Raw genomic sequence first — 27,407 nt, 5'->3', positions numbered from 1 at the left:
TTTGTGCAGCAAAGAAATTCCCGCAAGATAAGTGCTGAGCATGGATCGTGACTCTCGTCCTTGCTTGGTCGTGTTTTGTGTCGTGTTACTTTGCGCTATACCATTATCATCAGGTGATGATATGGCCTCGTGTAAATCCCTCCTCAAGTTCAAGAATCGCTAACCAATGCCACCATGCTTAGTGATTGGAAAGAATCAGTTGCTAACATGTGTTCTAATCCTGTTTGGAATGGCTGTGTCTGCACAGCTGGTGTCTTAACATGATTAAGACTCGAAGGGATGGGGCTCGGCGGAAGAATTGACATTGAATCCCTATCAAACTTGCCATTATTTTACAGCCTAAGTGTCATGAACAACAGTTTTTCAGGCCATTTCCAAGTGATCTGAACAAGCTCCGAAACCTGAGAAGTTTGTATCTAGCAGATAACAAATTCAGTGGCGAAAAACCGGATAAAGCTGTCACACCCTAATCTGTTGCCTTTGGTTGCTTTCTATCACAGGAAAGAAGAAAAGCTTTTGATCACTGATTTTGCAGAAAATGGGAGTTTGGCTAGTCATCTTCACAGTAAGTTTTTTATTTCCAGATTAAGTTCGGATATATATCTCTATGTATCTATAACCTGATCAGAGAATGAAAACATACAGAACACGGAATCTACATTTCTATTTTTAAAAAGTGGGATTTGTTATAACATGATCTTAACATGTTTAAATTCTCTTGAGAAGGCAAAAGGAGCACGAACCAACCAGGTCTTGACTGGCCAACAAGCTTAAGAATCATCAAAGGTGTTTCAAGAGGACTGGTGTACCTCTACTAGGAACTTACATTATTAACTCTTCCTCATGGCCATCTCAAATCTTCAAATGTCCTTCTCGACAGCACATTTGAACCCCTTCTAGGTGACTACGCACTAGTACCAGTAATCAACAAGGATCATGCTAAAAAATTTATGGTAGCTTACAAGTCACCAGAATCCTCTCAAAATGACTCTGTTAGAAGGAAGACCGACGTTTGGAGCCTCGGAATTCTCATACTCGAGTTGTTGACTGGCAAGTTTCCTGCAAACTATCTTAAACAAGGAAAAGGACCTAGCGCAGACTTGGCAACCTGGGTTAACTCTGTTGCAAGAGAAGAGTGGACAAGTGAGGTGTTTGACAAAGGACCTGAACTTAGCAAGGCGTGGTGAAGGGCAGATGTTTTTACTACTCAAAATTGGAATGTGTTGCTGCGAGTGGGATTTGAAGGAGGCTATTGAGAAAATAGAAGAGTCGGAGGAAAAGGATAGCGATGATCAGTTTTAATCTTACACAAGCGAAGTTGATGTGTATTCTTCTAGAGCAATGACTGATGACGCTTTCTCATTTTCGAAGGCATGAAAATTTTGAGAAGCTAGTAGACGCGACTTCCTTTTAGTCTATACATACTTTCTGCACAATGGATAGGTAAATATGCAGTTCAACCTTGGTTTATGGTTAAATTTACGATTCTTTGCAAGTTTGCTCGTGTACTTTGAACAACATGGATGCTATGTTTGGTTTTTCAATACAAGAAATACTAGCCTTTTTTATCTCCATCTCTACTCAACAACATATGTAAAGGTCAACGAAAATATGTTCCAGAAGTACAAAAGTATTTATAACCGGAAGCTGTACTAAAGATAAGGTGAACAATTAAAATTTGTGTATCCTTCTACATACACTCGAGAAGCGTTTTCAGTCAATCTACATATCTTAACAACACATCAGCTTCCCATACTTGATTTTAAGATGTTGGATATTTAAGCCGTCCTGAAAAAGTTTATCGTGATTATCAGGACTAGAAAAAGAATCTTGTAAATATAACTATGTTCACCACATAAAATAAGCAGAATAGAATCTCCAGATTACCTATGAAATGCAAGTCTACCTCTTTCCTCTATGTATATCTGAGAGAATGTGAACATCTATTCAAATTGAATCTTAACTGGATTTGATACTAAAAGGAATGAGTCACAAGAAATAAATAGAGAAGCTACACATACAGAAGTAGAGAGAGGACTAGAAATATGAGCTTAGCATGAATCAACAAGCATTAAAAATGACGGAAATACAGTATCTTTCACTTTTTTAAGTAAAATGCTACCAGTGAAATAAAAAAAAAATTTCCTTTCTTGATGATCCAGATTTCTTCAGATTCTTGACAAAACAAAAATTCAGTTTCTACTTGATTAAGCACGATAAGAAAATTACAACTAAGAAGCAACCCTCTCCTCCATGTGGATGTGCAAATGGAGCAGCATCTTTAGGGCGAAAAGATTTAATGTATTTAAAAAAAAAAGATTTGATGATTCATCATTCATTTCTCAATAAAACAATTGATTCAAGATCCAGAACCCTGAAAACTGAGATTAAAATTGCAGAGACCTCATAATTCAAAACCAAGAAAATCTGCCAAACTTTGTAATCTCGTCGTGCAATCCAAGAGAAATGAAAGAAAAAAGAAAAAAGAAACGCATAAAAATATGAATGAAAGCATGAATCTTTCACCCACCTGAAATCTTGTTGTTGATCACAGAGAACCACCTTCCCCGCCTTCACGCACAACCCCTGTTCTCCAACATCATCCACCACCTTCCCATAACTGTATTTCAATGGCATCCTTCCCAATATCCTATGAAATTCCCTTATACACTCCCCTCTCCTCTTTCTATGCTCCCTTCTTCTGCTACTCAACCCCACTTCTGCCACTCCACCCGATACGTCCTCGTTTCTTGAGTCTCCATGATCTCTAATTCCGCCTCCTTTAGCCCCCACCATTAATGGGCCCCTTCCAATTTCATCAGCCACCACAAAATTCATCAAGATATCCTCGCAATTATTGCTTTTATCCACTATTTGTCTGGCAGCGGCGTATTCTTCACTGCACGAGTATTTCTCGAGGTATTTGATGTCGAGGATCATTAATTTGGTGAGGACTATCGAGTACTTATCCCTCTCCATGGTGTAGATCCAGGATCTCGATGCTATGTCGTAAGCGTGCGATCTGGCGAAAAATCCGACGATCCGATCCGGATCCGATTTCCAGACGGTGAACGCGAAGAACACGGAGGTCGTGGCGGGCATAATGTCATCGTCGCAGATGAGGACGGCTCGGGTATTGATGATTTCCCAGGGGTAGAATCTGGAATTTAGGCTGGACGACGGCGACCGGTGGACAAAGGCGGAGACGTTTTGTGATAGGCGGGAGAGGGTTCTGGAGGAGGTGGAAGGGTTGCACCAGAGGATGACTACACCGGCGACTTGTGGCGCGACGGAGTAGGCTGTGGCGATTGATTGGAGCAATGGAATACGGTGCTCCGAGTAGCCGTTGATTACCACAGTCAGTCGGTCGGATCTGAGTGATTTCGGGTCGGGCTTATTGCAGGGCGGAGTCTGGGAATTCGGGTATGTTCGAAAGGAAATGACCAAAAGGGGCAGAGGGAAGAAGATAATTGCGGCTAGTAAGAAGGGTAGAGTTACAATTCCCATTAGAATCTTGGCTTTGTTTGTAATTTGAGTTTTACAGATTTTGCTAATTTGGCCATTTCTTGAATGAACTATTTGAAGGCCAAAATAAGGCATCATGCAAAGTTGGATTCCAAAATCGGGTCACGATTTGCATAAAATTGCTAAAATTTTAAAACTTCTTGGCGAACGGTTACATTTCCAAAAACTTGTTTGTTATTATAACTCAATCAAAGAAGTTGTGTGCAAGATTTAAGGTTGCATTTTAGTCAGTCACGAAACGGGCTACTTGAAGAATTTGAAGTGAATCCTATGCTATTTGATCTTAACTTTATAGCCACAAATTGGGTTGTGGTGTGACAATTTTGTGATAAAAGATATCATTTTGAGGCAGATAAATAAATGTATGGATATGGCAGCAGCTATGGTGGAATTCTTGACGGAAAATAGGCAGTGCACTTGCTACGAAAATGGCTGTTGCTCCCAGTAGTAACTTGAAGCTCAACTTCCCTTCAAGCAATAAGCCATCGCCATTCAACTGAAAAGCCCGTCTCGACCTTAAACTGGCTGGATGCATCCCGGTTAAGCAACAGGTAAAAGTCACACATAATTGCACTAAGTTTTACTTGTTTGAATGTGAACTACTATGTTCTTATTCATTGGTGTTTTTTTTGTTTTGTTCTGAATTCCGCCCTTCTATTCGTTTTGTCCTCTCCGCGGACAATTGATTGTGACATTTTGTTGATCATTGTTTTGCTTGGAAAAGGTGGATTCTGGGATTATGTGTGAATCTTGCAGTGGAAGAGGGTGGCTGCTTTGTGAGTTTCGTAAAGGGCAAAAGACTAATGTCAAAACTGCGGAGAATAACCGGACTTACCGACGTTGCCCAGCTTGTAAATCCATTAGTAGTCGCCATTTTTACTCTCTTTACCGTGATGGAGTCCGAGGCTATCACCAGGCAATTTGCCTCGTAGATTGGAAGTGTTTTTAGGTATATTTTCTTAGTCAAAGATCAAGAGTATCCGAGTTCTACAGAAAGCAGTAAAGTTTGGGCCATTTGTTAACAATTGATGATGTTAGTTGTGCAAGTTGGATTGGTGAGTGATGACTTATTTTGTTAAAATCGTGCAGATTGGAAGCGTGTTGTGTTCAAACAGTAAAGTTTTCAGATGTGTTCTGTTCCCGGATCATACTCCTTTTGAGGGCAAAATTATACAATTTTATACTTTTCTTCTATCATGTCGATTGAGTTTTCTTTCTTCGTGTTTGTAAGATCAAGGGCTGTTATTTATTTTGCTCCCAAAATACCAAGCTTACCTAGAATAGGTCTCCTGTGAGATGGTTTCACAAATCTTTATCTATGAGAACGGATCAACCCTACCGATATTTACAATAAAAAGTAATACTTTTAGCATAAAAAATAATATTTTTTCATGAATAATCCAAATAAGAGATCCGTCTCACAAAATATGATTTATGAAATCGTCTCACACAAATTTTTGTCGCTTGCCACATGACATTTGTTAGCATAAAAAGTAATACTTTTTCATGAATGATCCAAATAAGAGATCCGTCTCACAAAATATGATTCATGAAACCGTCTCACACAAATTTTTTGAACCGAGAATGGGGAGTTTGTCACCAGGTGGATCGTAATAATTCGCTTGGACACATTTTGTAAGAGGAGGTACACTTGATGTGATATAGAATTTTCTTAGCTAATGGACCAAAACTGGGATAAATAGTATATTTTTTTCGTTTTTTTAAACAAATATTACTTTTTTTTTACATATATTTTACTCGAGCCATATTTTTTTAATGTACTCAGAAGCACAAAACTTGAATCATTTCGGTTTGAACTTGGGTTTGTTTTAGAGCATGTTCATCTCAAGGTTATGTCCGACTTTGTATTTCAAGTCATTTTTCTTCATGTTGTGGTACGATGAAATCGTAGAGACGATGTTGAAATATGAATTTTTTATTATATTAATTACTTTGTATTTTAAAAAACAAAAGTAACAATTACGTATAAGTAAAATAAATACAATTGCTTACAATTAAATTTTAGAACATAATTTAAAAAAAATACAAATGATTAAAAAGTGGACGATTTCAACTGTGTATCCTCATATAAATTTCAAATATGTTTCATCAAATCCTTCTGAAATTTTTGGTAATTTAAAAAGTAAATATAATTTAAAAAAAAAAACAAAAATACACATAATTGTAATTAGGATTTTTTTATTGTTTCTCTACATTTTTCTTGATTTAAATTTTTAAAAAATTAATATTTTTTGAAATTTAAAATCATAATTTTAAATTTATTAAAATTTAATACGGCTAGATAAATCTGACGGTCCATTTTTTTTAAAAAAAAGGTACGGTTTCCTTGGTCCTCGCGGATCAAGATCCTCTGCGCGTTTTTTATTAAAAAAAGATTTTTATTTTTTTAAAAAATTGGTATTTTTATATTTTAATTATTTCAAAATAAAAATTATATTTTTTATATTAAAATATGTGATTAATAATCTAATTTAAAATTAAGATTTTATTTTTGATTAAAAATATATATTGTGAGGGTAAAATGACGTCTCTCTTATTACTTTTTCTTTTATTATTTTTGCAACTCTTTTTTTATAAAATATTAATAAAAATTTAGCAAAATTATATTTTTTATATTAAAATATGTGATTAATAATCTAATTTATAGTTAAAATTTTATTTTTGGTTACAAATATATATTATGGGGTAAAATGACGTTTCTCTAATTACTTTTTCTTTTATAATTTTGCAACTCTTTTTTTAAAAAAAATATTAATAAAAATTTAATTTTTTTTACAAATATGTGATTCCGAACGAACAAGAAAAAACGACGATACATGTAGTTTTTTTTAATATTATAGTTCTTTTTTAAAAAAACTATTTTCTCTTTTTTTATCTTGTTAATTTTTTATTTAGAAGTTAAAATTTATTAATCACATATTTGTAACAAAAATAAAATTAGCATCTAAATACAGGAAATATATATTTTTAGGGATATAAGAAATAATCCAATTAAAAAATTTACAAAAAATTAAAAAAGTTGAACCTATCAAACAATTAAAAATAATAGCAAAAAAATTGATACGATATAAAAAGAATGAGAAAAATTAATAATACAAAAAAGGAGAAAATATTTTTTAAAAATAATTAAAATATAAAAAAACCAACAAGATTATTATTTTTGTTACAAATATGTTATTAATTAAATTTTAACTTCTAAACAAAAAATTAACAAGATAAAAAAGAAATGAGAAAAATTAACAATACAAAAAAAAGAAAATAGTTTTTCAAAAGAATTAGAATATAAAAAAACTAACAAGATTATTATTTTTGTTACAATATGTGATTAATAAAATTTTAACTTCTAAATAAAAAATTAAAAAGATAAAATAGTTTTTTTAAAAAGAATTAAAATAGTAAAAAAATTTACATGTGCCATCGTTTTTTCTTCTTCATCGGAATCACATATTTGTAACAAAAAAAATTAAATTTTTGTTAACATTTTTTTAAAAAAAGAGTTGAAATAATTATTTAAAAAAAGATAATAAGAGAGACGTCATTTTACTCCCACATTATATATTTGTAACCAAAAATAAAATTGTAACTTAAAATTGGATTATTAATCACATATTTTAATAAAAAATATAATTTTGATTTTAAATTAATTAAAATATAAAAATATCAATTTTTTTTAAAAAATTTTTTTTAATAAACATCACAGCAGAGGATCTTGATCCCCTGCGTCATCGCATTGCTTGTTCGCCCGTTGTAGATTCTCCTTAAAGTCTGAAATCCAACTTGACTTATTTGGTTCAAATTTTATTATTGAATACTATTTAGGAAAGGCTAGAATTGGGGTTTAAACGTGTGGGGGTGTAAATTTTTGGTATAATTATATAATAAAATAAATATACATATAAGCTCATAAACATATAACTCAGATTCAAATTTTTCTAGGTAATATATTTTTCTCGGGAATAATTTAGATATAATTCATATTTATTATTTTAAATATAAATAAGTTATTAGTTGTTTAAATATATATATATATATATATATATATATATATGGTAATGACTCAATTTAATTATTCAATTTATTATTGAGGCCCGAATTAATTATAAAAGCTCAAGCCCGCTATACACTCTAAAAAAATCTATAGGAGAGGATTCTCATATTCAAAGGATGATGATTTTATGCTTAAACTTTTTAGCTCTCAATCAACATCTTTAAATTATTTTCTAACTTGAGCGTCAGAGTATCTACGCAGGGAAAACCCCGACGTCTCTGATGTTTGTTTGTGACGCATGTAATAACCCATAAAGATTTTTCTGCACCAGCTACTTGAACCCGGTTACGAACCTGCAGAGTAATTCGGATAATCACAATTTTTGGTTAAATCATATATATATATATATATATATATATATATATATATATATATATATATACACACACACACACACAAGTATTCTCATGATATGGTTGGTGCCAAAATACAAATCAATGTAAAAAAAAAACATCAAATCAATATCTGAAATTTTCTTATTTTAAGTTTTTGTTTCAAGCATGTCCGATACGTTATAGGCACGGCCTAGTTCGACCAAATTAAATATTACAAATAATTAAATTATTCAAAATCAAGAATTTTATGTCATTTATCAAATTTTGACAATTATGGATATCTAAAATCAAACTATCCAATTAGGCACATATTATTATTACTATTTTTATTATTATTTAAAGATTGTGGTGTGTATTTTATACATAGTGTTGATTATTTTTTTTACATGGTCCATATTTTTTGTTATTATTATTAATTAGGGAAATTATCGCACTAGAGTATGGATTGTATAATTATCATTAACGGTAACTTTTTATAATTCAACAAGTGATTCATTCCACCATTACTAAACCAATAATCCAAGGTTAACATGATATGTGATGTGTTGTTATACATGGAAATCTTTATCCATGAAGTGTACTTCAATGACCATGAGATATAACGATTTTGAGCTTCCTCTGATTGGGATATTTGAGAAAATAGATCTGGTCAATCATTTTTTTAAAAGAAATAGCATCCTCAAATTGTATTTGAAAATACATTGCAGATTGTCATTTTTTTTAAATAATAGTTTTCCAATGTTAAATAACAAAATATCCCCCTTCTGATTACAGAAAAATGTTAGAGTAGGTGTCCCGTCGAGCCAAGTGTTGGCCGAGTGCTCACAATGAAACTCTATGTTTAAAAAATATTTATTTTAATTATATTTGAAATTATTGTTTTGGCACATCTTTATCTGTATACCCATGCTAGTTGCATAGATAAAGTCCTTGAATATACAAATAGTAGAAAGAATATGAGATGCTCATATGATGAGTATCATGAAACTCATATTTGTAATATTGTATATTCTAAACAGTTCCTAGTCGATTCAGCCGCCGCTAAGAAGGATATAAGCCGCTCGAGTTCGAGACTAGTATCTGCGATGTCAGTACCATGTTTCATTGGTAGGGGACATTGTGTTGTCCGAACAGGCAGATAGGTGCACCTTGTAGAGTACACTGAACAACCCTCCATAAAGGACTTTCCAAGTGGTTCTCACTTATCGAGTGGAAATGTCCTAGTTTATGGTTGTACACCATTAGTCCTTATGACCCGGGACAACATTGAGACTCTATATGCTAGCATTGCATTTTGACTTGTTTATCGAATCTTTAGGGGTCATCAGGTGGCAAGGTTGAGTGTTCTGTCGAAACATATAGGAGTCGATGCATTGTAGTCGGGCATTCACCGCTTACCTTCGGGTATGGATATCCTATGTGATCACATGTAAATGTAGTATGAAATCTCTGATCAGAGTATGGTGGTAATTATGAAAGGGCTTTCATAGATTACATCATTGATGCAACTACGACATGATACATAGTATCGATTCATTAACAACTCTCGATATACCAATGGTTGTCGAATCGGTCGGGATATATGAGTTGAAAGGGACCGTACTGTACGCTAACCATAATTGAATGGTTCTTGCAGGCACTATCATTTGATACCTAGGGAATCATGTAAGCGATGCTGCTAGGCGTTTAACATGATTGGTTGGGTACTATCAGACTTGAGTTCTGACGTTCTTATTATCAAGGAGTTGATAAGTAAGAATGGAGCAACTGGGGTATGCTCATATAAGGACATGTTTAGTCCTGAATCACATTGAGATGTGAACCCACGGCTAGTTGTATCAATGAACCATTGAGGGTCACACAAGTGCTAACTTTCTAGATCACGTTGAGAAGTAAAATAGTTCAATGTGTTGAACGGCTTATAAAGGAGTTTATAAGCGTAAATAAAATAGACGTATGACTTCTATAAGGAGAATGTAACCTTTAATTCGAGGAAATGTTCCTAAATTAAAAGTTAGCCAACCAAATAATGTATTTGAAAATTGTGATTGTATTTGAAAATTGTGATTTTCATAAACATTATTATGTACTAAATTTAATTAATTCAAGTGTTGAATTAATTAAACACTAGTGGGCCAAGTAGAGTTCAAATAATTAAATAATTCAAGTGTTGAATTAATTAAACAACATTGGGCCTTTTAGAGCTCAATTAGAAATAATTATTCAACTAGTGGGCTTGAATAAAATCAAGTATAGTTTAAATGGTCTCAAATGTGTTTGAGACATTTAAACAAAAGTCCATGGACCTTGTAATTGTTACAAGCCCAAATAAAATGTGCATGGGAGGTGAAGAGTTGGGATAAAACTTTTTTCACATTCAATGTATGGCATGCCTTGGGGATACACATTATAGGCTTGAGGTGTTCGATTTTCTTGCTACAAAAATTATTTTGAAACTTCCGTTACGTATTCGGGAACCTTAATCGATCCCCTTTCAAAAAATATATCAGAAAAAACTCAAATCAAGATAAGTCATAATCGACAAATACTCGATTATACTTAAACCAATCATTCAAAGTTAGAGTAGGTGTCTTGTGAGACGGTCTCACGAATCTTTATATGTGAGACGGGTCAACCCTACCGATATTCACAATAAAAAGTAATACTCTTAGCATAAAAAGTAATACTTTTTCATATATTGATGACCCAAATAAGATATTCGTCACATAAAATACGATCCGTAAGACTTTTTCACACAAATTTTTGTCTCAAAGTTAACATGGTACGTGATATGTTATACTTGGAAATCTTTATCCTCAAAGTGTACGGTGCACGCCAAAGTATGTATGGTATAAAATTTAATTCATTACCGTGTTTGTAATATTGGACATAGATATCTCGAATTAGCACTCACTATTTCAGCAAGGATGATAGTTTTGTATTTTTTATTTCCACAACAAAAAAATCACATATATACATTTTTCCTACACAAAAAAAATAATTATTACTAGCTATTCATTTAAGCGGTTATTCGAGTGCGTATATTTTTCTTTTGATATAATTATCTTTATTATTAATCACTACTAAATTTAAATATATATCCTATACTTTTTTTATTTAAAATTCAAAAGAAAAAAAACAATGATAATAATTATTTTTTAAAGATTTTAAAATTTTATGAAAAATGTATGTTATATTTTTATACACGAAACTCTTATGAGACAATTTCACGTATCAATTCTGTGACACGGATATTCAAGATCATTTGTTTTATGAAAAAATAGTATTTTTATATCTGTGTATCAAAAAAATATTTTTTATTTTAAATATAAATTAGATTGACATGTATCACAGATATAAATCCGTGAAACTGCTTCACTGAAAATGTGCTCACTTTTATAAGCTAAAAATATAGATAAGAATAAAGAAATATTTTATAATGATTTTAAAAATTTTGGGAAGTAGATCGATGAGATATAGTAGTTATGTTTGAGTTATAAATTTACTATTTAAAATAAGTATTTTACTTATTTTTTTAGCAAATGAATACATTTTATTTGTAATTTGATGATGGAATTATTTTAAAATCTAATTGATGTAAATATTTCATACCACTAAGGTCTCACACTCATTAAAATAGTGAATTAAAATATACATGCATCCCGCACTTGTGTGTCTTTTTGTCGGAATAAATGGAATTTTAATCATTTCGTAATTTCATTTTAGATAAATAATCAAAACCCTAATGATTTATTTTTTACATATTCAAATGAAGAATAAAATCTTAAAAAATTAATGTTATACGGAAATAAACTTTAGTTATATTAAATTAAAATAAATGAATTTGAATATATAACCATATTATATTATAATTTAAACAAAATCAATTTAATATATTATAGTTAGTCAATTTCTAAAATTTAATTATCTTAATACCAGGATTAAATTTTTTACAGTATGAAAATATCTAAATTAAAAAATTTATTCTCTGATTTTGTAAGATATCTTCTCTGTACTATATAAGTGTTAGCACTACATACTACGGTTGATCCTATTAGAGACAAATTAGTGTCTTAATATATTTTTTTTAAAGACAAAAAGTTGTGTGAGACGGTCTCACGGGTCTTATTTTGTGAGCCAGATATCTTATTTGGGCCATTCATGAAAAAATATTACTTTTTATGCTAAGAGTATTATTTTTTATTGTGAATATCGGTAGGGTTGACTCGTCTCACAGATAAATATTCGTGAGACCGTCTCATAAGAAACCTACTTTTTTTTAAATATCCCTTGTTTATTTTTTCAGTATCTTATACTATATATAAGGTTCACTTAATAAAGACAAATTAGTGTTGCTATATTTTTTAGAATTCTAATATCCTTTATTTCTTTTTTAGTATCCTACACTTTATACTAAGATTAGTGTCTTGCTATATTTTTTAGAATTCTAAAATAGCATTTATTTCTTTTTTTAATATCTTATACTACAGTTTTGATACGATGCATGCTTACCATGCAATCTTACGTGAGTACCGATGAGATATTTAATTACATCGATAAAGTGAATGTCACTGCATCAATCCTAATATAATTATGCACGGTAATGTTTGACATATCAAATCTCTCTTATACTACATACTAAGATTAGTGTCTTGCTATATTTTTTTGAATTCTAAAATATCCTTTATTTGATTTTTTAGTATCTTACAGTATATATATATATATATATATATATATATATATATATATATATATTAAGATTGAGTATAAGAGAGACAAATTAGTGGGTGTTTTGATTATTAATAGAATTTAGTTGAAACCACGTATGGTACACTTACAAGTCATGAAATATTGCATGCGGTGGTGACAAGCACGACACGCTTTTCTCCTAAAAAACAATTTAATTTAAAGGGGGAAAATCACGTATTTTCCTATCCGAAGCATCGCATAAAATATATAACGAACATTATATATTTAATAACGAACATTATATATTTAATAATGTATGAAAATGGAATTTACAATATTATCGAATACAGAAAGCGAATCTTAAAGAAAGTTGTTGGGTAATGAGTCATGAGGAATGCATGCAGGTTTATTCTTTGTTGGCCACCAATTACATTATTTGGCCTTTCAGGTTCTTCTGATTTTTTTTTATTTTTTATTTTTTGCTATATTATTTATATTATATGCGATTGGTCGGTTGATAATACAATATTTTTTTTTTCTATAATCATTTTAAAGATTTCTCACACATTTTATTTATTATAATATAATATAATAAAATTTGTCCATGAAAAAAGAAAATGCTAGATCAGATTATATATATAACGTTTACACACATAACGTATACTTCACAAAAGTTATGCTACATAAAAATGAATAAATTATGTTGGAGCATGAGCTAGACCTAAAAGATTTGTCCCTCCCAAATGTACACTCAGATTCTCACTATGTTATCATATATATATATATATATATATATATTCTTAGTGGTACGATTCTGTGACACCATTTATTTTTATAAAAATATCTTATTTATTTAGATATGTAATGTTCTTCATATAATTTACTTATAACTATAATATTTAATATATATTAAAAATTCAAATATATATATTTATACATATATATATATATGTATAAATATTATATTTACATATTTAATATAATTACATAATCTTTATCTAAATATAATAAAACGATAACAAAATTTTACGAAGTCAACTCGATCTATTAATCATGATCATGATTTATATATGTAATAATAATTATTTTTCATACACATTGCGTATTTGTCGTTCAAAGAACTAGCTGAATAGAGAGAGAAAATAACTTGTAGGTTGCTGTGATCACGTTCAGAAATTATAGTATGACCCCTTTATCAATTTTTTTACGGTTATGATATTAGTCATATTTTAATATAAATCAAATTAATTAAAAAAATAATGTACAAGCATACAACATATCTATAGGAACACTAATATATTTTAAAGATTGAGAGATAATTTCCTTTTTCTTATTGGTACAATTACGACGTAATTATATATATATTTTATTTGGATCATCTACAAAAAATCATAAATTTTTGTTGAATATATAGAAATGAATAGAAAAAGAATTAGAATAAGTGAACACATTTATCATTATTAATAGTTCTTATGCAAACGATTTATTTTTTAAATTTATTCTTTAATTCATAGATTTTTAATCCAATTAATCAATATAATAGACACAACCAAATAAGGTGGCTTCCATTGCCGACCATTTTGCATTATTTATATGATGGCGAGTCAAAATATTTAATTGGTTCGAATTAGGACAAAAAAAATAATAAATAACTTTTTCCCCACTCAATCTTTAATCTAATTTCAGAATTAAATAAAATCAATTCAATAAGCTACCATATATTTTATTTAGTATTTAAATTTTTATAGTGGGAAATGATCTCTAAAGCACCACCACTACTAAATGTAGAAATGGGGACTACCATTAGATTAAGCAATCTAAATAAATAATTTGGCCTAAAATTTCCATTTATATATGTTGTCAAAAAATATTCAATATTTTTTGAGTAAAATAATGATCTTTAGGCGATCTATATTAATTAATATACACGTTTTTAAGTAAGGTTTCAAATAGTTTTAATTGAGTAAAAATTGACGATCTCTTTACTTGTTACTAGCTAGTCGGGTGTATTTTATCAGTGGAGGAAATATGTATTTGGCTGTTTTTATATTATAGCTACTTTTTTTCCCTTACCTTTTGTACTATTCTTTTGATATTTTAAGATTATTCATTAATCACACCTTGAATAATTGTTTGATAGATGAATTTTTTTTCATTTTTGGATTCCTTATAATTCTGTTTTCGATCCGACTACTTGTGGTGTTAGCCATTGGAAAATAAAGTATAGAAGAGGCGGCTAACCTTGCTTTTTAGTTGCCGGATTTCCAATATCGAGGAGTGGAAGAAAGCAAAGAATTGACCGGAGGTGTTCACTTCGTCTACGCTCCTCCGATCCTAATAATTGAAAAACGACTTTAGCCTTCGTAGCTTCAAAACCGTCTTCTAGGCACTGCAGTTCCTCTTTAGTCTTTTTTGTGAAATTTTCGTTCTCACGACGACGGTGGAGGTTCTCATGGCCGGCTTACGGGTCTAAGCGTTCCCATGCCTCCTCCAAGCTTGTATATATAATCGAGCGTTAATTAAACAATCACATTTTCATCGTTCCTAGCTCACATATTACAATTGCTATTATTCCTTAATTTGATATATTAAGATGAATCCATTATGCATGTGCATAAATATAACCTCTATAAACTAATGCTCAATAAATTGATATCATCTGAGAATATATTTGTCAGTTCAGATAAAATTCATGGATAGGTATCCAACCTACCGTTGATAGTGACAGAAATGCTTCTTAAAATGTCCTAAGTTAGGCAAATTTTTAGAATCTAGAGGGATTAAAGCTAGAAAAAGTAAGGAGATATTAAATGACATTTAATGACGAGTATAAAATAAATGAGAGAGAATGTCATTATGCCGTATACAATCATAGATGATTGTTGAAAAGTCACTTTCGATTGTTGAGGCTTTTGCACCTATAAATATGCAAATTCAAGAATGAAGAACTACCGAAACTCTGCACATTACAATCTGCATTACGATATCTTTGAGAACTCAAATATTTCTAACTTCAAGCTGCTCATCAAGTACACGTATTACAGTTTATATCTGATCATCAAGGATCATCTTTGTGCTACTTCACTAACTAAAGCCGTTACAAGATAAGCGTTGTTTATTGGTTGTATTGTCTAGTAAACCAATGGTTTTTAAACAAGCTTAGAATGGTAAAGTGATAATTACTAAGTTACAACTTAAGCATTTATAAGTCCCCTGGCTGTAGTCGGTATTTACAAGAAATTTTAAAACCAAAGTAACTTAATGGAATCATTCTTAAGTAGAATATGGGGTGACATATGAGCTTTTATCTTCAAATATTCATAAAATCTCTGTGTTATTTACTTGAAGAATTTACTTTTCTTACTCATTTTTTTTCCCAGCATTTCACTATTAACTGTTGTCTTTATTGAATATATATCTTATCACTAGCTTAACCAGACCGTTTTTGTACTTGTTCACTTTTAAGTGGTCCAGCGAAGCTAGTCAGATACTTGTTTTAGCAGCCAAAAAATTGTTAGAACAACTCTTCTACCTAAATATTTTCAAGATCGTATTCCCCCTCTAAACTATATTTCACTCAAAACAAATGGTATCTATCTCAGTTTAACCGCTTTCATGTAATATTGTGTATGAAGTTACAGCTCGGTTTTGTCACCACCAAAGAGAGAGAAATTATTAAAATATTTCAACTACCCTAAGTTTTGGTCATTGACAAATTAACAGCATCGAGCTGTTACAAGATCCAACGGCTTGCTTTTTGTTTTTCAGGTTTATCTGACAGCTGAATCAAAGTTTGACCGCTCAAGATATATCAGATTTCAAGTCACAAAGATCGTATGTCTGATCGGTCCAAATAATTTAATTCAGGATACATGATCAAAATTTATTATCCAACTGTTTCGCACCGGTCAGATAAGAGCAAAACAAAGAATACTTTCAAACTCAAGCAAATCAGATAAATGCATGGCACATTAATCTACCTACAGCTGATGTGACAGAAATGCTTCCTAAAATGTCCTAAGAGAAGCAAATTTTCAGAAGCTACATGGATTAAAGCTAAAAAATCAAGTAGGCATTTAATGATAAGTATACAATGGATGAGAGAGAATGTCATTGTATCGGATACAAGTACAATTGATTGTTGAAAAGTTATTCCGACCGTTGAGACCTTTTCACTTATAAATATGAAGATTCAAGAATGAAGAACTACTAAAACTCTACACATTTCAATCTGCATTCCAAGATTTTGAGAGCTCAAATCTTTCTAACTTCATGCTGCTCATCAAGCACAAGCCTTAAAGTTCATATACGATCATCAAGGATCATCTTTGTGCTACTTCACCAACTTAAACCGTTACAAGATAACTGTCGGCTATTGGTTGTGTTGTCTGGTGAATTAAGGGTTCATAAACAAGCCAAATTTGTAAATAGATCACTAAAAGTTATAACTTAGGCATATATAAATCTTTGTTATAGTGAGTGTTTACAAAAAAGTTGTAAAACAAAAATCTTTTAGGGAAATATTTTTTAATTGGAAGAAGGGGAGACATTGTAGTTTTTTTCTCCGAATATCCATAAAATCCATGTGTTATTTAATTGAAACATTCACTTTTCTCACTCTTTTCATTTTCAGGCAGTTCATTATTAACTGATGTTTCTACTGTATATATCTTTTCACTAGCATAGTCGGACCGTTTCGAATTTTTCATTTTTAAGTGATCTAGTGAAGCTAGTCGTTCAAATATACTTATTTTAACAGCCTAAAAATTATTAGGAGACATCTCGTTTTTACGTAAATATTTTAAAGAATTTATTCATCCCCGCACTCTATTTTGATCACAACAATTGTTGCTCTTGTTTATATGGTGACTTCTATTTTATTAATTAATAAAATGAATATTATTTAATTATAAAATAAAAGAATATTACTCACTTATTTTTATAAATAAATAAATAAACATATATTGAAATTTTTATTTATCAATCCAATGAATATTAAATGATACAAGCATATATTTTATGTAATTAAATTTATGTTGGTTGGATAAAAAAAATACTCTTTCGAACAATAAATTTTAATTTCTTGATTAATTAATACCTTTTTAAATTAATGAAATTTTATTATCTCAATATTATTAATTTACAGAGGTTCTTATGTGCATGTATACGTTAATTCACACCCATCAAAAAATGAAAAACAAGGGAACAAACTGCACATAACTCTCACATGAACATACCCACATTACATAAAATATCTGTTTTTTATTTATTTTTTTATCACAAAGTGCGGAACTCGCTTTTTTGGGTTTTGAATTTGTTGAGAAGTCGCACTTTTGCATGAAACAAGTCTGTTCATTTCATCTTGGCCATATACACGCTTCTCCCTATATATAAGTGCTATCCTGTGCTACTTATTCAGCTAGCTATCTAGCATGAATTAAGAAAGAAAACAAACCATCAAACACCTTAATAACACACCAAAGAAAATGGAGTGGAAGAAGTGCTATTTGGATGTGATTCTTGTTCCATTAGGGTTGCTAGTATCCATAGCTTATCATTTATGGCTATGGCATATGGTTCGGACTCAACCCTTTTCGACCATCATCGGAACTAATGCCCGTGGCCGGAGATTTTGGGTCGCCTCCATCATGAAGGTAAGCACGTTTTATCATATTTACATCGATTTTCTCATATACAGTGTTTTTTTTTTTACAAAAAAAAAAAATCACATGTATTCAATCTTTGAAATGTAGCCACTTGACACCTTATAATCAGATTTTATTTATTGCATTAGGAGGTAATTACAATCGCAAAAATCTTTTAAAAAAAGAACTGAGAGTTTTGAAAAAAAAAACTAGATTTATTTAGAAATATTTCTAGAGTAATTGAGTATCGATATTTTGTTACTTTATGCCTAATATTCTTATAATTAATAATCTAGAAATAAATAATTTATCAACATTAGAAGTTGGACAAGAGGCGGAAAGTTCGATCTTGGATTTGATTGGTTTAAGGAAATTAATTTATGTAACTAACCATACGATTTTTTGTTAATTGACGCTTCCTTTTTATTCCATTAAAGGATATAATAGTTATTTTAAAAAAATAATATATATATATATATATATATATATAAATAATTAATGGTGATACCTAATAATCCACCAAAATCGAAAAGTCACTTTTATTTCCTACATGAATTTGACACGCAAAGGAGAAAAAAAAGTATCTTAATGCGTTTCATGTGTGCCAACAACTAATGTCGCTTCCCGTTAATTTCCTTAAATAGTATGTCCTAATAATGTGTGCAAAACTGATTCATTCGAGGCATATTCCTTTTATGGGACAACGTAGTATGCTGCATCATTTTACTTTTAAATTATTTTTTTATAAGTATATAATATAATTCATGATTTAAATTATGGTATAAAATTCAATATTTTGTAAATTGAAATGATTGTCTATTTATTTTTTTAATGCAAAATTGTTTCCATGCAATTCCTCCACAAATTTTGCATGACTGCGATATGACGATTTGTTCCACAATCATTGAATAATGACTTAATTTGTCGGATTTTTTTTTAAAAAAAAAATTAATTTGTTTATTATTAAAGATTCATGTATGTTAGTACCAGTCGAAACCCGATCGTAACGTAACCATCAGCAAATTTATTCATTAACTTTATATATTAATATTATATAATCAGGATCAGGATGAGCAACATGCATGAAATTAATCTACTATATAAAATTTTTTGAGTTAATTCGATTCTTCTCAAATTTATAAATGCCCTAATTCATTTCAACTTAATTCACATATAAATTAATGGATAAGAATTTTCTTGAACGTAGAGAAATATTTATCAAAGTTGAGCAAGATTCTAGGAGTTTGAATTTGAACTAACGTACAAAAATTTGTGAGACTGTCACTCGAGTCAATTTTGTGAGGTACATCTGTATTGGTCACTCGTGGAAATTTTTCTACTTATTATTGTAAATATGAACGAGGCTAACATGTCTCACAAAAGATCTACTAAGAAATAACTAACTTAATTGACAGTTAATTATAATGTAATTTCTTCATTTTGATTAATAATATAATTACTAGGGTTTATTTTGAATTGATTGATCCAGGACAACGAGAAGAAAAACATCCTGGCCGTCCAAACCCTCCGGAACACGATCATGGGCGCCACCCTGATGGCCACCACCTCCATCCTCCTCTGCTGTGGCCTAGCCGCGGTGATCAGCAGCACTTACAGCATCAAGAAACCCTTAAACGACGTCGTCTACGGCGCCCACGGCGAGTTCATGGTGGCCTTAAAATACGTCACCCTACTCGTCATCCTACTCTTCTCCTTCCTATGCCACTCCCTCTCCATACGCTTCATCAACCAGGTCAACTTCCTCATCAATTGCCCTCCAGGGAACGAGAGCGGCGGCATAGTGACGGCAGGGTACGTGTCGGAGTTGCTGGAGAGGGGCTTCCTGCTGAACACGGTGGGGAACAGGCTGTTCTACGCCGCGTTGCCCCTTCTTTTGTGGATTTTTGGGCCCGTGCTGGTTTTCTTGTGCTCAGTGACCATGGTGCCGGTGCTGTATAATTTGGATTTTGTGTTCTCTGGCGAGAAGAGAAAATTCGGGGACGAGAATGGGAATAGCCATGCATCTGGAGCAGATCTTGCATGATCTTAAGTCTAGATTTTTTAATGTGCTTGACGACGGTACATATATATTTTACTAATTTTATTTTGATACAATATCATTCATGAATATCTGAATATGGATTTGAGGTTAGAGATTTTAAATCCAACATAAGAAATTCATTCGTTTGTTTGTCAAAATTCATTTGACAATTAATTTAAAATCATAACTATTCAAATCCTCATATCCAAATGAACCTAAATGAATTTCTCACTACATGAAAGCTTTTAAAACAGAAAATAGTAAGAACAAAATTCATATTACTAAATGATAAATTTCATAACACTAAAATGACAAATTAAATGAAAAGAATTTGTATCCTGGAGATTAATTGATACTTTAAGAGATTAAAAACAATATATTTTTTAAAATATTTGTTATTGTTCGAATCCAGAAAATTTGCAATTTTAATATTACAAATTGGTCTATTTTTTGTTTTAGTACTCTTGTAACTTGTCAATGTTTGATTTTCATTCACTAACTTGATTTTTTTTCCACCTGAAACCATTAAATCTATAAATATTGCTTACTCATAATATAGCAAGAAAAAAATATATATTAATATATTAAAATATATCTAAGCAAAAATAAAAGTAAAAGACAAGTTTTTTCTCTTTCATTTGAAATATTTTGTATCATTTTCTTTATTTTCCCATTTGTTTTTGTTTTTGTTTATTTTGATGTGTATAGTATAGGTTTATTTTTGTTACATGAGCTATGTAGAAGAGCATCGATATCAGATAAATAATATCGAAGGAGTTAGTGACTTTTGACCCCAAAAAAAAAATTGAATAGTGGATGAAAATAAAACATTGATAAGTTACGTTACTAAAACCTGAAACAAACCACGTTACAAAACTAAAATTATAATTTTTGCCTCGAATCTCATCACGTCCGAATCGGTGCATGAGAAGGAAGAGATCTCTCTATTAATGTAATTGAGTCAAGATAATATAAAATAAGTCAAAACCAAAAACTACTTTGGCGGTTTTTAAATAAGCCTTATGATTTTATGTGCTTGAAGCCGATGGGGAAAAAAAAGGAAATAAATAATAAGTTATCTTCAAAATTTTAATTTAAAATAAAAAATTACGATTTTAGTCTTATAACTTATCAATATTTGATTTTCATTCCAGTAACTTGAATTTTATTTTTTTCTTCGGTCTTTATTCGCGAGAAACCACTAAACTCAAATATTATTTATTTGGCATTGACGTTCTTCTACATAGGTCGAGTAGCGAGACCAAATATATATTACACTCATTAAGATAAATCTAAACAAAAATAAAGAGACAAAATAAAGCAAAACGACACAAAATTTTAAAATGGTTAAAAAAATTCATCGTTTTCCCTTATTTTTTTACATGTTTTGTTCTTATTACATGAGTTATATATACGAGAGCATCAATACTAAATAAAAAATATTCGATAAATTTAATGACAAAAAAACAAAAAAATCTAAATTATTGAATAAAAATCAAATACATAATTAATATCTAAAATAAACCAACTTAGAAAGCTAAATTACAATATAAAGTTGAGAACTATGTGTGTGTGCTTTCCCGACTCGAAGTGCACTACAAAAACAGACGAATAAATCTAATGGACACGAGACTAAATAATACAAATAAACAGCCAATCATTGGACATTAGATGATTCGAGATACGATAAAGCTAAAAAAGTTGGTGAGTGGAAGAAATTTTGTGCAAACTCCCACAAATGTATGTATAATGACACTGCCACACAATCATGTGCCAAATAATATAACATATAGTGAACAAAATTCACATGTAAATTTTTCTTCACATTTTCTCTAAAGTCTAGATTATTTTTATGTAATAATAATATACGTTTTGGGTTGGACTTTATATATACTAGTGTACCGACACACGCTGTTGCGTGCTTGTATAATATTTTTTATAATTTATTTGATTTATATTTAAATGAGGATCAAAATATAATTATAAGAAATAGTTAGGGACTACACTATAATTTTGATATATAAATTTAAAAATAAATTGAAAAATGAAAGAATAAAAAAATGACTTCAATAAGAATTGAACTTATAACCTAGACCTCAGAAAACACTGACTCTATCCGCTAAACTACATATAACTTACTATTAAATGGAAGGGTATTCCGGGAAATAATTAGGAAAAAAACAGAGAGATGACAAGAGATTAACAAAACCATCATTTCATTATAGGTAAGTCTCCCTAAATCATGTAGTGCTTGCAACAGATTCTGCTTTTAAAAAGTGATTAAAGGAATATATTGGTTCATGAATTTTATGGAGTTTAAAACTCAAGATATATTCAATCTAGACTTTTATATATTCTATAAAAGTTTAGTGGTATTCAATATAAAATTTTAAAAAATCACGCAGTATTCAAACTTGACTTTTAAAAACTCTACAAAAGTCTAAAATTATTCAAAATGTCAACAGAATTTTAATACATTCCCTAAATTTATAGATTATGGAGAAATGAAGAAAAATCAGAAGTGAGTAGTGTTTGAAAATAAAAGTGAAAAACTGAAAATTAAAAGTGGGTAGTGTTTGATTAATAATTGATTATAACACCATCTCACTTTTTAGAAGCAAAATCAATATCGGATCACTATCCTATGGATTTCAATTAAGTTAAACATAAGCTAACTCAGAATTTGAGGGTAAGATACATAAAAATTGATTTTTTAAAGCCCAAAGTCAATAATCACTTTTCTTTAGTGATAGCAAACAGTCTCTTAAAATAGAAATTATGAATTATGCATAAATAGCATTTAAGTTAAATAGTTTAGTAATTAAGAAGTCAATCCCTCCTCCCCTAATCTAATCTACACCCACCCATTGAATTGTGGAAAACTATATTTTCTTTCTTGTAACTCACCTTCTTTTTTTTTTTCTTTTTTATCGTGTTTGTTAATTTACGATATTATCCCATTAATTTGAACGATTTTTCAATTTTATTGACCACATATTATAGGAAAATGATGGTGTGGCATCAAAAAATTATGTGATGTCAAATATTACTGATGTCACGCCATCACTTTGGTAAAAAATAATTAAAATAAAAAAGGTGCAAATTAATGAAATTAACACCGTAAATTAACTGAAAAAATGACAAAAATGAAAAACGAAGAAGTTATTACCAAAAAAATATATTTTCTCAGTTTGGAATTGTATAAAGGGTGAGTGATCAGTTAAAAGAACTCTCATTTGAATAGTTGGACAAATCTTCATTTCATGGACTTCAGAAGAGGTTACTCATTTCATTTGGTCGAGCTTTATACATACATACATATATATATATATATATATATATATGCGACTTAAAAATGCAATCTGAACTTATATTAATCTGACTAAATATTTCAACTTAGTAACAATATTAAGGAGTGTTTGCAATTGATTATGTTTTTAAAGAAGTTATTAAATTTATAAGTTGACATTGTTTTGAAACTAAATTTCCATTATAGTAAAACAAAGAAAGCATCGAGGAGAAACCTTAACAAGAATTCAATATGAGACACAATAATCTTAGTACAGAGAGAAGAAAATTATCACATCCAACAAACAAAAGGGTCTAAAACAACATCAATTCCTCATTTAGACACTGGAACAACATGAGATGGCCAAGACCATATATCCGGCACATGGCTAGCAGGGTCCCCGATGACTCCATTGGTGCCATTTGCACTGAGCGTCTCATGATTTTCGAACCCAATGTGTGAATCTGTAATGGTTCTGTAATGAGAATTTTCTTCTCCACTAGCAGTCAGTATTGAGGAGAGGTTATCCATCCGATTCGTGTGGTTGTGGACATATCCTTGTAGCGTAGCGTTGAGATAATTTTGAACAAGATGGCTTAAACTTGAGGTCAGCGAGCCTCGAGCAACAAGATCTTCGGCTAGTTTCACCTAGATTGGAGGTAGAATTCTGTTTAATATACTAGCAAATACGAAATAAAATAAAACGAGGAAATTCTAATCTATCCGCGGGTATCCAGTTTGGAAGCGAGGATTTAAGCACTTAGAACTTATACCTTTGCTCTTAGAGCTTCTACATCGGATTTAAGCACTCGATTGTTTGTGGTGGAGTCTTTAAACTCCTGAGAAGCATCTGTCAGTTGTTTGAACAAAGACGAATTCTCACCTCGTAGTTGTTCGACCTGCGTGAATAAAGCCCAATTAGCATTGAGAGAAACTCGAGGTGATTCTTAACTTGAGAGAAACATATACATTCGATCTACCTGTTGTTCAAGCTCCGATAAATGAGCTTGCTTTCTTTTTCTAGAACGCTGAGCTGATTCCCTGTTGGAAACCATCCTGAAATCACATTCTCAACTCAGATTAGATTAGCTTCGATACTCTACTTTTCTTCCCACAATTTCTGAAGTTAAGTATATATACCTTTTCATGCGCTTAATGTCTACATGATCCGTGCTTTGTACACAAGGTCCAGCTTCTGTCTCTAGATCATCGTCATCCGATTGCTCATGCGAGGAACCACTGCTTGGTCCAACTGCTTGATTATCCCCACCCTTGGGATTACTAGCGGATAATGGACTATCAACTGGAAATTACCAGAAAATTTATTCATCAAATTTTACAAATTTTTACGTATATAAAGATAACAAACTTGCATAGAATTTGATGGCTAATTAGCCATATGCAAATATAAAAGACTAGGCTCCGAATTGGTTGGAATTTCATGGGATTCACTTACTGTACGCTGACTTGGAGTCAATTGTTGCTGAAGCATTAGACGGGTTAGGATAAAGATTCTGAGACCAGAACGAGGTGTCTGCCGAAGAGTTGGAACCTGAGAACTCCCTTAAAATTTCCTGAAGTTCAAAATTAATAAAGGCAGACAGTAAGGATCCAGAAGGAAAAGGTTTTAACTTGATAAGAAGATATTCTACCAACTTCAAATATCCACAACTTTTTCTCAAGAAATTCAGTGATCCATACGTGAAACATATTTACTAGATGCAGGCCCCGAAAGAGAAAACACCAAAAAGGAAAGATCACACGGGAGAAGCTGATTTTGTCATGCCAAATTCCTATATTAATATTGGTTCTTATGATTATTCAGTATTCCTAACATGTCATCACAATTCTTGTCGCTCAAACCATGTTACGACACTGATCGCCAGTTTCCAACAACTAATACTTAAACAAATCTCATGAAGACCAAAGCCAGTGGTGGAGGCAAAAAGTGGATAGGGGGCGAAATAATCAAAGACCTTTCTTTATATCCTCCGGGGAGTCAAATCATGTTTTTAAATCGTGGATATAAAAGCCATAAATATCTACTGAAAAACTGATGAGGAACGGGGCAACCATTTTTCTGCCAGCAAACCACTCGCCAGCTTCTGCAAAGATTTAGCAACAAGAAATTTGTGACGAAAACTAGTGCACCCTGGTTAATAAAGAAACAGTATGACTAGAACATTTCGAATGAAATCCATTTGATACAAGGCGGGTATAATAATCATTTCTGCCAAACGCCTAGCTTGTTTCTTACATGTTTCAAATTGTACTAGCTTCGGACTTAATGGATCAAAATATACACACGCAGTCACAAATGTGACAAACACTATGAAACAAACGTGACAAACACTATGAAACAAGAAACAAGACAAAAGAATTTTTAAAAGTGCGATCCATAGGAGAATAAAGCAACAAAATATTTCAAGCTGATGCATAAAGCAGTGGCTTTTACTAAAGCACCTTTACGTTACATCTGCATTTCTTTAGTTGAAGAATCACCTCAAGATCAAAACTCCATGAAACTTTATGCTAAAACCACCAAATTTTCGACAAAAGGAAATCGCGGTTCAAAAAATGCTAAATATTACAATTCAAACTGACATTATTTTGGTATATATATTATATCAGCTAGTAAAGAGGATCTTTTGGTGTGAGCAAGCAAAGAACTAATGACCACCAAACACAATAAATAACTGAAATTCATACGTTTCTAAATTTTATGTAACAGCCGGATTGGCTCAAAAATAATCATCCCTGGCAACTACAGCTCGCCACCTCCTCTCACAGTTATTGGGTCTGCCCCCTCATGTAAATGAACAATTTAGTTTTCCAAGAACCAAACTATAAGACAAAAACATCAAATAGCAGACCCCCCTCATTACAGCTAACTTTTTAACATTTTGACCAAAAAGAAAACAGCAATATTTACTTTCACATTACTTCTTCAATAATTCAATTCAAAGTACATATAATATAGAGTCACCAAATAAATTCATCAAATCTGCAACAGCAAAACTAAAAAAACAAACTAGCTGAAACGAAAGCAAACTGCAATAAATTCCACCCAAATCTTCCAAGAAACAGGGATCATATTAGCCAAATAATAAAAAGAAAGGCACAAGAACTGTATCATAAATGAAAGGATTAAGGATAACACACTAATTTCTTTAATTTATGTGTGACTGATTACCCAACTCCGGAAAGGAAGTGGGATGTTATGGTCAGTATTTTCCATATCAGAGAAACCATGATCCGACCCTCCAAAGATCTCAACTTTTTGGGGTATTTTCTTCTCATCTTCTGATAGAAAGAGCTCCCGAAGCGCCAATAGTGAATCGCTTTTTTTCATGTTACTGCAATATCCAAAGACAGAACCGCCATTAAAGACTGGTTTATTACTTTCCATTTGTAGATTTCTTGATTTTTTTAAAAAAATTTATTTCTTAGCTAATAAAAACATGTGGGTGGAGAAGAGAGAGCAAAGGGAAGGATTACGCGTGGGAGTTGAGTTATATATAATATAATCGGAGTTTAGGTGAACTGAAGTGAAGGGGAACAAGAAGCCAAAGTGGCTTTTGCCTTTTGGATTGATGAAAAAGCCAAAGAATCATTTGCATGAACACCGAACCTTGCTGGAGCTATGAGCCTATGACCTGTGAATTTACTTCCATGTCCTTCAAACAATTGAAATTACCATTTGGACCGTGATTGTTGTTTTTCCTATGATTTTTTTTCAATTGACACATGCATACCACTATTGAGTAGGTCTCTTGTGAGACAGTCTCACGAATCTTTATCTTTGAGACGGATC

At 31.1% G+C, this 27,407-nt stretch overlaps 3 protein-coding genes, 1 long non-coding RNA gene and 1 pseudogene across 6 annotated transcripts; 3 read left to right on the top strand and 2 right to left on the bottom strand.

Annotated features, from left to right (window-relative positions):
• Positions 1 to 279: 279 nt before the first annotated feature.
• LOC142541800 (putative LRR receptor-like serine/threonine-protein kinase At4g31250) lies at positions 280 to 1,461 on the top strand (annotated as a pseudogene).
• Positions 1,462 to 1,592: 131 nt separating this feature from the next.
• On the bottom strand, positions 1,593 to 3,768 carry LOC142542989 (glycosyltransferase family protein 64 C3). 3 transcript variants are annotated; one of them, XR_012819612.1, is made up of 3 exons: positions 2,531 to 3,768; positions 1,888 to 1,963; positions 1,693 to 1,788 (listed from the first exon to the last, which is right to left on the bottom strand). XR_012819612.1 is itself a non-coding variant. In XM_075649941.1 (3 exons), the coding sequence occupies exons 1-2, from the start codon at positions 3,601 to 3,603 to the stop codon at positions 1,916 to 1,918; spliced, it is 1,083 nt and encodes a 360-aa protein (XP_075506056.1). In that variant the 5' UTR covers positions 3,604 to 3,767; the 3' UTR covers positions 1,693 to 1,788; positions 1,888 to 1,915. The 3 variants fall into 3 exon arrangements, 2 of the variants coding, with proteins under 2 accessions (XP_075506054.1, XP_075506056.1); XM_075649941.1 differs by having other exon boundaries at positions 1,888 to 1,925; positions 2,531 to 3,767; XM_075649939.1 differs by lacking the exon at positions 1,888 to 1,963 and having other exon boundaries at positions 1,593 to 1,788; positions 2,531 to 3,760.
• On the top strand, positions 3,378 to 4,722 carry LOC142542991 (uncharacterized). Its single transcript, XR_012819613.1, has 3 exons — positions 3,378 to 3,488; positions 3,878 to 4,076; positions 4,250 to 4,722. It is a non-coding gene; the product is annotated as an uncharacterized LOC142542991 (long non-coding RNA).
• Positions 4,723 to 17,984: 13,262 nt separating this feature from the next.
• LOC142542988 (uncharacterized) lies at positions 17,985 to 20,447 on the top strand. Its single transcript, XM_075649938.1, has 2 exons — positions 17,985 to 18,272; positions 19,753 to 20,447. Exons 1-2 carry the CDS (start codon positions 18,105 to 18,107, stop codon positions 20,305 to 20,307), a joined length of 723 nt encoding a protein of 240 aa, XP_075506053.1. The 5' UTR covers positions 17,985 to 18,104; the 3' UTR covers positions 20,308 to 20,447.
• Positions 20,448 to 23,772: 3,325 nt separating this feature from the next.
• Positions 23,773 to 27,126, bottom strand: LOC142542987 (bZIP transcription factor RISBZ4-like). The gene is made up of 6 exons (XM_075649937.1): positions 26,787 to 27,126; positions 25,050 to 25,167; positions 24,734 to 24,896; positions 24,574 to 24,649; positions 24,367 to 24,492; positions 23,773 to 24,241 (listed from the first exon to the last, which is right to left on the bottom strand). Exons 1-6 carry the CDS (start codon positions 27,000 to 27,002, stop codon positions 23,927 to 23,929), a joined length of 1,014 nt encoding a protein of 337 aa, XP_075506052.1. The 5' UTR covers positions 27,003 to 27,126; the 3' UTR covers positions 23,773 to 23,926.
• Between the last annotated feature and the right edge of the window lie 281 nt (positions 27,127 to 27,407).

The sequence above is a fragment of the Primulina tabacum genome, chromosome 4, assembly GCF_025594145.1.
Source record: "Primulina tabacum isolate GXHZ01 chromosome 4, ASM2559414v2, whole genome shotgun sequence".
NCBI classification, from domain to species: domain Eukaryota; kingdom Viridiplantae; phylum Streptophyta; class Magnoliopsida; order Lamiales; family Gesneriaceae; genus Primulina; species Primulina tabacum.
This window is presented reverse-complemented; position numbering and strand designations above follow the sequence as displayed.